Raw genomic sequence first — 12871 nt, 5'->3', positions numbered from 1 at the left:
GTCATTAATATGCCATTGGTCCAAGAGAAAATAATTTATATTATTATTTTGACTATTATTTTTAGTATTATTATTAGTATTTAAACGTAGTTTATTTAAATTTTTGGTTTGTAATATAAATATTTTATGTATATTATTGTATTAATTTGGGTGTTAATTTATTTATTTGTAATTTTTACATAATTTAAATTCTAGACATAAACGTATTTTATGTCTAAAAATATTAAAAAATATGCCTAAATATAAAATTTAATTAATTATTTAACCGCCGTGTCTCCGCCGTGTCGTGTCCTTATTTTTTAAAAATTGCCGTATCTCCGTGTCCGTGTCCGTGTCCGTGTCAGTGTCCGTGCAACATAGCGAACAACCTTCCTTCATGATAATAGGCTCCACAAAGCTTGGACACACACCTTTCCAAACTTGCGAAACACCTGAATCTCTAGCAGCTCTGGCAAGTTCATGGGCTGCTCTATTGCCACTCCTAATTAAGTGCTGAAAAGAGCACCAAGAAAAAGAAGAAGAGATGTTTTTTATGTTTTGCACAATGTGACCCAACTCACCTCCAAAAACATCTTCATTAATAGCTTGTATAATTGAGAGTGCATCAGATTCAACAATGACATGAGAGATCCCTAACTCCAAGGCAAGCAACACACCATCTTGCAGCGCCAAAGCTTCTGTGATCTCGGCAGAGTATGATGATGGCAGTAAATTGCTTAAAGCAGCAATAAGGCAACCCGAACAGTCCGGAATAGCCACACCAGTACAGGAAGGGCTGCCATCTGAAGCAGCGCCATCAGTATTAATTTTGAAAAAGCCAGAAGGAGGGGCTTGCCAAGCCATTAGAGAAGGGGCTGGAGAGAGGGCAGGGAGAGAGCAAGCATCTTTATACTCACTTAAAATTCTGTTTGCCATATCCCAGACTTGACTTGGAGGGGAACCCGAATCCTCATGTATAGGTGTTGTATCTTAATTCTGCAATTATTGAAATCAACTATAATTAACCAATATAACTTCATTATAGAATTTAATATCTTAGAAAAGATAATACTATATTTACTGTATTTATCCGTAAAATTATATAGGTGATTTTAATTGGAAAACCAAAAATACACCATTGAAGGAGTAGTACTATGTTCTCTCCTTTTAATTAATGTAATTCAAACTATTAATTACTAAATAAAAGAATAAATTAATCTTATATGTTTTTCGATGTGCACAAAACCAAATCGACCTAATACTGAATGCAAATTCTACATTGATATCACTTGCACTTTAACAGAGGCTAGTGCTTTTTGAATGTTCTCAATGGAAATTATTTTTTATAGGGGTTCAATCCCATAAAATAAAAAATAAAAAATAAAAAATAAAAAATAAAAGCTATATAAACTTCAGGGCACAAACACAGACCCAAATAGAGTAATTCTAGTTGTTAGGTTCTAAATTTTTTTTTTTTATTTTTTTTTATTTTTTTTTTTGAAAATCAAGACTTTGAACTTTATTAAATAGTAGGCAAATCTGCCTTATAAGTAGCAATGGTGTACGATGAGACATCTTCCATCCACACTTAAAAATCAGTGACATGTCGAGCTAGGTTGTGAGCTATACTATATCCTTCTCTACGAACATGTGAAAACCTAATACAATGAAATAAATTTGCAAAACATTTAACATCTCGACTAAGTAAACCAAAGGATTCTAAAGAATGCGAATCAGCATTCAAAGCGTTCATAGCAATCTTTGAATCTCCCTCTAGGATGATGTAAAGTTGTTATTTACAACTATATGTTTTGTTGGCTTATATTCCGTGCCAAATTTGATTGTAATTATATTAAATCTGTTGTACCCTGTATTTATTGTGAGATTTCATTTTAAGAGTTGTGTGATAGAGAGAGTGGTGTGAAGACTCAAGCATTTGAAGATTGAAGAAGGTTTTGCGGGTATCTCGCGACTTAGCATCCCGTGAAGTATATCATGTGCCCTGCATATGCTAGAATGCAAAGAGTCAGGCCAGATGGAAACAGCTATGTCTCGCGAGTATCTCGCGGGTAAGGCCTTCCCACGTGACACCTGCGAGGCATTCTGTTTTGCCAGTCTGTCCAGTCTGATACACACTATCTGTACCTACACTATTTATACCCACATTACCCATAAATGAAAAGGAGAGCCTCTGAGAGAAAATCCTAGCCAAACACCTTGAGAGTTAGAGATTGTTATACCCACAATCCTCTACACATTTGTTTTGGGAATTTCCTCATCTTCTACCTCTCCATTTCTATACCATTGAGAGGTTGATAGCCCAAACACTTACCACACCCATTGAGAGTGTCAAGTGAAGTTTTGGTGCTGCTGAGAAGTATTGGAAGAAGCCTAAAATGGCAGATGCAACATGGAGCTTGTTGCTAGATCTGGAGAACTAGACAAGATACGGTTCCAAGAAGCCTTGTTGGAGTAGGAGCTTGGAGGGCTTAGGTACGGAGGCTAGATTAGGCTTGGAGGGTCTCTTGCTTACCCTTGTATCTCAACTGATTGTCTAGCGAATCGATTTCCGCTTGAAGGGCGGCAGAGAGGTTTTTCACCGGATTCTTCGGTTTCCTCTTCGATAACACGTCTCGATGTTATCTGTGTTTGCATCTCTCTTCCCTACTTTTATTCATTTCATTTTTACTGCTGTGTTGCTTTAAATATAGATTGGAGTAGTTGTCTTGCTTATATGCTTGTGTTTACACTATTCTGCACTTAGTATTAAGTTAGTGTAAAATCAACCAAGCCGTAACTTTATTTTGGGGGGTCTAAACAGCTCGTGTGTTTTTGACACATTTCCAAGCTATCAGATGACATCTTTCAAACTCAGATTGGAATCAGACTGTAAAGCCTTCGATATAGCCAAAGTTTCAAGTTCTATGATAGTTAGGGGGAGAGGGATGATTCCAACCATGTGTGCCAATCCTTTACCTTGGCAATCTTGGATGATCACTCCAATCCCTACCTTATTTTCTTCTTCAAATATTTTATCGATACAAGTTGTGCCTGAACCCTCCACAATTACATCAATAGTCAATCTCCAAAATAACGCTAATCCACCTCCCGTATCCAAAACAACATCCACCGAATTTTGTTCCCGCAAAATAGCATCATCAGAGTTCACCTTCAGGACCGGCCATGGAGGTGGTTTCCAAATGGCACGGTATGGAGGCTAATTGGACTGATCCGACTCATTACCTTGCATTGTTGTTGTTGCGCTTTTTTCCTTGTCTGGAGTATTGACCATATTAAACACTTGTTGTTGGGATTGTTGGGAAATAGAGTTAATAAGAGTAATAATTGTTGGGCTGTCATGCATGGGTAAAGCTGCATCAATATCACTTATTTCTGCTACCCATGTATCACTCTTTACTTCTACAACCGAAATAAGAGGTACATAAAACAAGCTGGACTCCTTAATGATTGGCTGGGATTTTGGACTTCCCATAGTAGTTGTAGAGTTTGAAACCACTGCCAACTTCAATGTCAGCATTAATGTGGAATCAATCCCACAAAACTCGGTTTCCATAACTGATGTAACGTTCGCTTGCGCCGTCACAACCTTTTCTTGCACCATTTCATTGCCGTCTCCCTCAGTTGAAATTGCAACGCTAGATTTAATTGGAAATAAATTAGGAGTGGATACGTTGGATATAGAGTCCCTATTTGGAAAGGAATCAATATCCTGCAGTAACGTATTCTCCAATTTATTGGTTTCAGAATTTGCCAGGTCACCATCTTTAATGTCTTCCCTTCCTTTCTCACCAATTTCAGTCTCAATGTCTGATCGAATCACCTCCGTTGGGTCACTCACCGGTGCAACCACTACCGGTTTAGATTGTGCCCGAGCTTCTTGTGATTTGTGTGAACCCGATTTTCTGCCCCCGTAAAAACCTGGAACATAAATGACTGACTTTCCCATAGACGTATACGGGTTGCCTTCAGGTTATAGCTGAATTGATGCTGGCAGGAGTGTGCCTTTGCTATCAAGCCCCAGATCGCTATTCTTGTCATTATGAATCAGACAGCAAGAGGAAAAGCACACGAGACAGATGTGTTTCCCAAAACCCCAGAAAAAGAAACCCACAAGCTCTAGAAGTAGACTTGCTACCTTTAGAGAACAAAACTCTCCTTCAGGAAGAAGGGACTTGAGACCTTTAGAGAACAGAACTCTCCTTCAGTAAGAAGAGACTAAAACTTCTACTGCCTAAGAGAAGAGAGAAAGCTCTATTTATTAGTGACAGAGAGACATTTTTTTTATTATTCTTGCCCTGGAGTTTGGAGATGGTTCTAAATATTTAGTCTTAAATGTTTAGGTTCTAATTTTATTGTATATTGGCAAAGCGAGAACAAAAACATGTCTAGTATAAGATCTTAGTGCCTTAGAAGTGTTTTAGACAATACTCAAATTGATACAAGTCAAGATTAAAAAACATACAAGTTACAGAAAGAAGAATTCAGAAACCGTCAAGCTCAACTAATCGAAAGAGACTTTTGACCAATCAAACTGCGATCTGCAGAATTTTATTTGAAACCCAATAACTTGCGAAACATTTAAGGTTTGAGTCCAACACTACTAGATATAAAAGCAAAACCCTAATACACGTTTTTCAAGTCTTGAGAGTTATTCTTGTGAAATACGTGAGGTTCTATAATCTTCTAACTCTACAAGCATCTGCTGGAGATCAAATCCATATTGCTAGTACCAGTGGAGTAAAGTTAGTACCAAGCCTTTAGCTATCAAGTGTACTGAAGATCAAAGCATTGGTAACTATGCTGGGCCCCACTACTTATTTCATTCAACTCATACGGATTTCATTAGGTACTCATCAACGTTCATTACAAATTTTCTAATTTGATCTCAATAGATTGCCCATACCTTCCACGTTCAGTGTGTTTCTTCTTTCTCTCACTTTCTATCCCCCATAGAGTCATGTACAAACCAAGAATGATCAACATAGCTCCTAAGATACTGCAAATGTTTGAAAATAGAAATAAATCAGAATCTGCCATTCACATTCCTTTGAAAGAAAAGAGAAAAGGCTTGTTAAAAAAGAAAAAAGAAATATCTCAAACAATTGGGAAAGTGATCCAAGCAAGTAAATGTATATACCTTCCCAAGTGCAATGCCTCTCTTAAAATTAGTAGTCCCATAATAGCTGTAAGTAGAGTACATAATGGTCTAAATGCTGTCATGAAAACTGGACCTTTTCTTTGTGAAACCAATGTTTGAAGATAATATGTAATTCCACATATTGCAACTCCCTATAAAATGTGACATTTACATAACAGCTTAATTAAATTATGTATCAAAACTATGTACAATATGTAATTCCATATAGTCGAATTCCTTGAAAAATGGGTAATGTTCTAGAACTCACACTATAAATGGGAGCAAGAAGGGTAATGTTCCATGACAACCTCCAAGAGGAAAGTTTGTGATCAAAAATTGCTGCCATGATTGTTGAGAGTAACGTGCCTGATAAGCATGTCAATGCTGTAAGAGCTAAAGGTGATGGGTACACCTTAATTGTTTTAGTCTGGATTAATCATCGGACATCAGTTAGTATCATCACAAAAAGTATAAACAATATATGGTTATGTACAATGTCATCCTCTAGCTAATGCAATCAAGGCAAGGAAACTTAAAAATTGCACTGAGAAAAGGTAATCAAGAATGCTTAGGATTTAGGAAATCCCTTGTGTGTGTTTGTTTCTTAAAAAAAAATAAAAAAATAAAAAAATAAATAAATAAAAAAACCTAGGGAAATCAAAATTTGATTTTTTAAAAATGCTTTAATCGTTAAAAAAGAAAATAAAAATGGAGATAATAGTTTTAGATTTTGGGAATACATGGTTCTTGAAAAATGGTATCAAAACTACCCTTAGATATATGCGACTTTGGGTATTGTGTGGCTTTCGTTATAGTAGCAAATGCCTACCTTCAATTCATAAGAATTTCCAAAGTGTAAGTGGGGCATATTGAAGTGGGTAGTGTCTATTACACACTGCCTATTACATACCACAACATACAAACATTTCAATTCAAAATGTTTTGAACTAAAATTTCAATTAAATAATAGACTAAGTTTTGATTTAGGATTAGACAACGACCTCATAAATAATAAATACTATAATTAAATACATGATTCTCGACTTATTAAATTTTGAGAACAATTACTCTTAAACATACTTCCTCGTTTTCCTCTAGGAAATAGGATCTTCTAAAAATAATACTACATCCGTCCCACTTTGTTTGTCTTCTATTCCATTTTGGGATATCCCAAAATATTGTCCTGTTTCTAAAAATAAAAGTCATTAATTTACTAATGTTCCTATTATACCCCTATTTTATTAATAATTCAATATTTTGATAAATTTATTTAAGAGTAGTTTTGGAAACTTATACATTTTTAAAAGGTAGATAAGACAACAAATGATGTTCTTTTAAAAAGTTTGATTTTTCAAACAGAACAAACAAAGTGGGACGGAGGGAGTAATAATTAAAAAAAAATTAAATGAAAAAGGAAATAGGCCTATAAAGACTTCCTTACTGCCGGACCTTTCCAGTTCAACAATGAAAAATAAATTGAAAGAATAGCTCATTTATAAGTAAATATATCGTTAAAATCCTTGTTAATTTTTCAAAGGGTGACTAGTTTTGTCTTGAGAAAGATTTTTTTGAAGTCCCACGTTGAAATATAAGAAATAATGCTATATGGAATAGGTTTGGGTCCAATGTACAAGAACACTAAACTTAACTCTTACCCATGCTATATATATTCCTTTGCACTTCAACATAATAATAATAATAATAATAATAATAATAATAATTATTATTATTATTATTTTAATCCGATTGGAATAATTCGCCTTGTATATAAACTTAACTCTTACCCATGCTATATATATTCCTTTGCACTTCAACATAATAATAATAATAATAATAATAATAATAATAATTATTATTATTATTATTTTAATCCGATTGGAATAATTCGCCTTGTATAGATTTAAAAACAATAGTGATAGGATGCCAACGATTTGGAATGTTAAGTGCCATTGATTTAACAATGTGAACATTCGAATGTTGGGACTCACATTAGACATGTATTAAGGTTTTTATTTTTATTTTTTTAATGGGAAGACTACTAATATTATTCAAAACGAGAAGCAATAATTATTTCTCGAAAAAGAACTTATTCTAAGAAATAAGGACTCTCTTTAATCTAAGCAAAGAAATCAACAATACTTAAGCACGTTTTACTAGTAAATAGGCAAAACTAATCTTTCAATGTCAATGAGATTGAGATGGAAAGTTGTTTCCCCAATCTCTTCTTTCAAACTCCCATTTCTCTCACAACCTTCAATCATTCCATCAAGCCCACTCTTTCTCTTTAGATTCACTTCCCCCTCACCCCACCCTCCTCCCTCTCTTCTTTGTTGTCATCATCAACATTGAAAGATAGTGAAATCAATTGTATTTGAGTGCTAAATTAAAATTGAATTTTGGTTGATAACCTAAGCTTTTTTTATCATTTTTGAGTTGCTAACTTCCTAGCTTAATATAATCAAGTCATGTGGCAATTGATCCTAAACCCTATTAAATTTGTGAAAACCCTTATGATTCTATTTATAACATTTAAGTGATTACAAGGAACTTGAAAGCTCAATAGTGTAAAATACTATAACTTGTTTAGACCCTCAATTTTAAACTTATAGCTAAATTGATTTTACTCTACCTAACTAAATGTGAAATAAGAGTAAATGAAACGCAATAAATTAGAACTACTCTCTAGTGCATAAACATAAACAATAAACAATAAATGTAAAGTACAAAGAGTAAGGGAATAAAGATGCAAACACAAGATAACACCGAGATGTGTTATCAAAGAGGAAACCAAAGTACTCGGCGAAACACTTCTTTGCGGTCCTCCATGCCGAAATGATCCATTAGTTAATAAAGTTGGAGTACAAGGATATCAAAAAGACCATTCAAGCCTAATCTACTCAATATACTTGAAACCTCCAAGTTCCAACTCCCAACGGACTTCACCAAGTCATGTTTTCACTTGTTATCCCTGCAATTAGCTCCAAATTGCATCTGCCAATCAATGGCTTCTTTCAATGCTTCCCACACGCACCAAAACATCTCTCAATACTTAGATTGAGTGAGGTAAGTGTTTGGGCTAAGAACCTCTCAAGAATTTGTAACTAGAGAGGTAAAAGTAGAGGAAAACTAAGAGAAATTGTGTAGATAATTGTGGGTTTACAATTTCTAACTCTCAAGTGTATTTCTAGGGTTTTCTCTCTGAAAATCTCCGTACAATTTCGTGAGTAATGATGGCTTATATAGTGTAAGTAAAGAAGTGAGGAAAGCACACTTTAAAATCATCTAGGCAATGAGTTTCGTGGGTCATCTGTGAGTTGTTCCAATTGCAAAATGACTCATGAAATACTTCCTAGCACTTGACTATTCAGCTCCCAACATGTGCTTCTCATGTGACCTTTCGTGGGTTGTCCACTCCCGAGTAAGTTGCGAACTTCACTGTTCTTCACAAATTTTCACCAAACTCTCACACTCAACCCTTACATTAAATCCCACAAACATACAAGGAAATGTTTTACTAAATAGAATCAATTTTGAAATGGAATTAAAACCAACAAAACATAGTTGAAAATCACAACTTTACAGAACTCTAATTGTAATTAGTCATTTTTGGGTGTCGCATAGATGGGTCTAGCATCTTCTTAGATTTGTGTGTGTTTTGCCTTTGTTGGGGGACCACAATTTAACTCTACAACCACTCTGAAAACAGGCTCGCCATTTGTGATGTTGAAGGCCACAAAAGATTTAAGTCTGTCTTCCTCATCATTAATTGGTTTTAAAGTGGAATGGCACAGCTCACAGTATGATAGTCTTGTTTATTTTTTATCTTCATTTTCTGTGCACCTTTCCATTGCCTTTAAAGGGTAGAAAGCAATAAACCCTAACATAGTGTTGAAGTCCAAAATTACAATAAGAAACCACAGCCCTTAAAAGTAGGAAAGACCCAACCAATGAAGAAGAAAGGCTTGGCCCTCAAAGGAATAAAGAAGTAAGGATTTTGGTTCGTTGAGAGAAAAGAATAAAATATTGGGCCTTAGGAAGAAAAAGAGACACAAAGGGAAGCATGAGTCACGGGCATAAGCAGAAGAAGGTATTCAAGGAAGCCCAACAGGGGGGCAAGTGGGAGCTGGGCCAGGTTACCTAGGATCCACCAGAGTCAGAGGGAGGGGATCCTTAGGAAGTGCAGGAAAGAACCAGCTGGGATTTGGATAGCTCAGAGAGGCATGCCCATGGGCACAAGGAATGAAGGAGGTCATGTCCCATTAACTGCCCACAATTTAGAAGAAAAGCTTTGGGAATGGATGGTGATTTAGGAATCAGCACCTAATGAAGGAGCCTGGTACCTCAGGCAAAGTAGGAAGGTGAATCAAGAAGGAAGGTGGCTGGGAGCCTTTCTACCTTCCATCATCAACAATGAAGAATCTACCCATTTAGCGGAAATGGACAAAATGTGAAGCAGCCAGAGCTTTGAAATGTCTTTTTAGAGACTATGGGAAAAGGATGAGAAGTTTTGACTTGGGAAAAAGCATCTAAGGTTGCTCAAATAGAATCTCCCGTAAGAGGATGGTCAGCTGAGGACTTTTGATCTACCAAACCTCAAAAGGTGAAATAATGAGAGAATGGGGAAAGGACTAGCCACTAATATTACAAACTTAACATTAGTTCTAGTAACTAGAGCACAAAGTATAGATTAATGGCATGGAAAAAAACCTAGAAATTGCACTATAAAAGGGGCTAAAAGCTCCAACCAAAAGGCATTAAGCAAAGAAGCACTTGATACACCAAAAAGGGATTCAAACCTCATAAGTCTTGAAAGCCTAAGAAAGCTATCTAAGTCTGTGATTTTTGAACTTTATTGAACCTTGTAATATATCCTAGCTGAGTAGGACTCAATGTATTCAAATATTTGATATAATGAAAATATAATCTCACTTTATTTTTGGGGATCCCTAACGTTCCTTTTATTTGCACTTTTGAGTTCCTTTGCTATTCCTTAATTATTCATCTAACCAATATATATATGTTTATGTGTATTTGTGTTGTGGAGCCCATGTCTTATGCACAGATGGGCTCATAAACGGCCCAACAAAGCTGCGGTGAGTCAAGCCCAATCCATCAACTATATACACTATCCTTTGGAGGCCCAGGATCCTCTCAAATTATTGGGCTTGGGTCTTGTCCAAAGCAGGAACCCACACATAGTAGATAACAAGAAAGCTATTTTAGTTGCTGGATAATGATTTTTGATCACCTGTAAGATGTAGAATGCCGAGTAAGAAATGTTTGAAATGACGAGCATGAAGGATCCCTTTAGCCAATTTTTGTCCAAGGATGCTTTTGAAGTGGAGGTTTGATTCGATTGTTGGCTATGTACTAGTGAAACCACAACGATACCCTTGTATAGGGTCATTAGCGTAGCACCAGCAAATGCAACAACTGTTCCGACTATTTTTGTTTGCGCACCACGTTGGGAAATGTCTAATTTCTCCATCCTGAATTCATAAGATTAAGCATAAGTTCTTTAAAAGAGTTATTCCATTGTCTCTAACTATGAGTGACATATTATAGACCCGAGGGTCCAAAAGTCCACAATATTACGTAGCCCAAATGCTAATTGTTTTACCTGCATAGGATCCCTAACTTTACTAAATTTACTTATAGTCAGTTTAGGGTGTTCTTCAGAACAAAGCAGTATCTCACACAAATGAGATAGATAAAAGTGATTGATCCATACCTGCACAAGATTGCTAAGAGAAAGGTAATCGATGGAAGTAAGTTGCCTGTAACGGCTGTAAAGGTTGATGACGTGTATTCGAGTCCAGCATAGTACAGTGTTGTGGCTAACACTGCTCTAAATTATCAACAAAGAAAGTCTAGAGTTGGTTAGGGTTTAACTTGTTATGAATAATGATACATGCACAAACTATTTTATAACATTTTTACAAATTATTGTTGTGGCTAATTTTTTATTGGTTCTCATCTGGGTCTACTACTAACATTTTTTCTTCATTACCAATAACTACTCACCACATCAACAATTTGTAAATTTTTATGTAAAAAAGTTTACATCTCTAGCACTTTCCGTTTGGCATTAGGTAATACTTAGAAACAATACCTTCTTCTTAATAAGAAAAAAAAAAAAAAAAAAAAAAAAAAAGCCAATACCTTAAGTAAAGTTTATTAGGTTTCTTAATTAAATTACAAAACTTTTTTATAAGAACCAATAAAGTACAAATAATGTTATCTTTTGTGAATACAGTTAAATTCAATATGGTTATATGTTGACTATAATTAAAATTAAACCTAATGTATTGCTTAACTAAATTTTACCCATTGCCATTTGAAAGAAAAGTAGACTTGGACACTGCCTGACTCATTTGTAGACAATTTACTCACCCTAGTAAACCCAGGAAAAAGATATTGCGCAAGATTGGAATGCTAATTTTGTTGTGATTATCCCTGCCAAAGAAATTCTAAATGGTTAGTAGAAATTCAATCGTATTTTGTCTTTTAATTTGCATTTCACTGAAAAAGTAAAATTCTGTTCAAATAAATTATAACTAATTTAAATATTTGTATGATCAAATTTCAAATAAATTTAATTATATTTTTGTGAGTTAGATCGAAATAATACACACTTTATCAGTTTTAGAGTAAGTTGATTACATGTGAATCTTTTCAAGAAATGCTTAATTTTGAGCACATATGTTATTTATATTTAGAATCTTCTTTTGATAAATTGTTATCAATAATTTTCAATAGAAAGACAATGGTTCAAATATATTTGTTTTAGTTTTAGCATAATGAGTTGGAAAGTTTAGTTATATTACTGAAGACATCCATTGGAACATACTATGAACACTACAACTATTTATAGTCACTTTACTAATTGTCTTTTCTATTTTCGGTAATTAAAGCTAAATAGTTATAATTTTTTAAATATTTATTTTAATTAGTTTTACATTTATTGGTTGAGAATTCATGCCGTTTTACAAACAATTGCAACTTATAAGTCACCTTCTTTCGTTGTGTTATTAATCCCAACGACACAACTAAAGACTTTGCTAGTTAGGACGGAGGACAAAATTGGCCAATGCCCATTTCGTCCAAATTATATAGCCTTCTACTTCTTTTCCAAACTAATTAGGGAAATGTCTCTCTTTTAAAATTCGATTTGCTCAAAATCGAGTTAAGCCCTATAGTGACGTTTTTAATGAGCCTATAGTGACGTTTTAAGGACCTATAGTGGCGATTTGTAACTCGGCCTCAATGAACTCGAGTTATAGGTAAAAAAAAAAAAAAAATTACCTATAACTTGATCTCATGGAGGTCGAATTCAAAAACGTCACTATAGGTACTTAAAACGTCATTATAGGCTCCTTAAAATGCTACTATAAAGCTCAAGAATCTTTTTTTTCTTAACTCGATTTTGAGCAAATCGAGTTACAAAAGATAATATCCCTAATCAGTTTGTCCCTAGGACAGAAGAAATTAGTTGTTTTTTAATTTAAATATTTGCTAAAAACATTTATTGTAAATAAAAATTACAAATAATTTCTGTCATGCTCTTATTTTATCTTTCGATTATAGAATTTGAAGGGAGAGAATGGAGGATGGAAAGGGAATACAAGTGAATATATATATACACACACAGAGGGGCGGAGCTAGGAATTTTTTGTTTAAGGGCCCAAGTCACGACACTAATATATCTATCAAGACAAGCCCCCCCCCCCCCCC

The 12871-nt window shown here is 34.7% G+C and overlaps 1 protein-coding gene across 1 annotated transcript in view; it reads right to left on the bottom strand.

Annotated features, from left to right (window-relative positions):
* Positions 1-3196: 3196 nt before the first annotated feature.
* Positions 3197-12871, bottom strand: part of LOC136068013 (WAT1-related protein At5g07050-like) — a 13380-nt gene continuing 3705 nt past the window's right edge. Inside the window, exons 2-8 of the mRNA XM_065774607.1 lie at positions 11531-11593; positions 10869-10985; positions 10386-10626; positions 5406-5564; positions 5138-5289; positions 4904-4996; positions 3197-3902 (exon numbers count right to left, since the gene is read on the bottom strand). Coding sequence (XP_065630679.1) covers positions 3197-3902; positions 4904-4996; positions 5138-5289; positions 5406-5564; positions 10386-10626; positions 10869-10985; positions 11531-11593 — 1531 coding nt within the window. The remainder of the gene's footprint in view (positions 3903-4903; positions 4997-5137; positions 5290-5405; positions 5565-10385; positions 10627-10868; positions 10986-11530; positions 11594-12871) is intronic.

This window comes from Quercus suber, unplaced genomic scaffold (genome assembly GCF_002906115.3).
Source record: "Quercus suber isolate HL8 unplaced genomic scaffold, Cork oak 2.0 scaffold_95, whole genome shotgun sequence".
NCBI classification, from domain to species: domain Eukaryota; kingdom Viridiplantae; phylum Streptophyta; class Magnoliopsida; order Fagales; family Fagaceae; genus Quercus; species Quercus suber.
The sequence above is the reverse complement of the archived record's forward strand: the minus strand, read 5'-3'. Positions and strand labels throughout refer to the sequence as shown.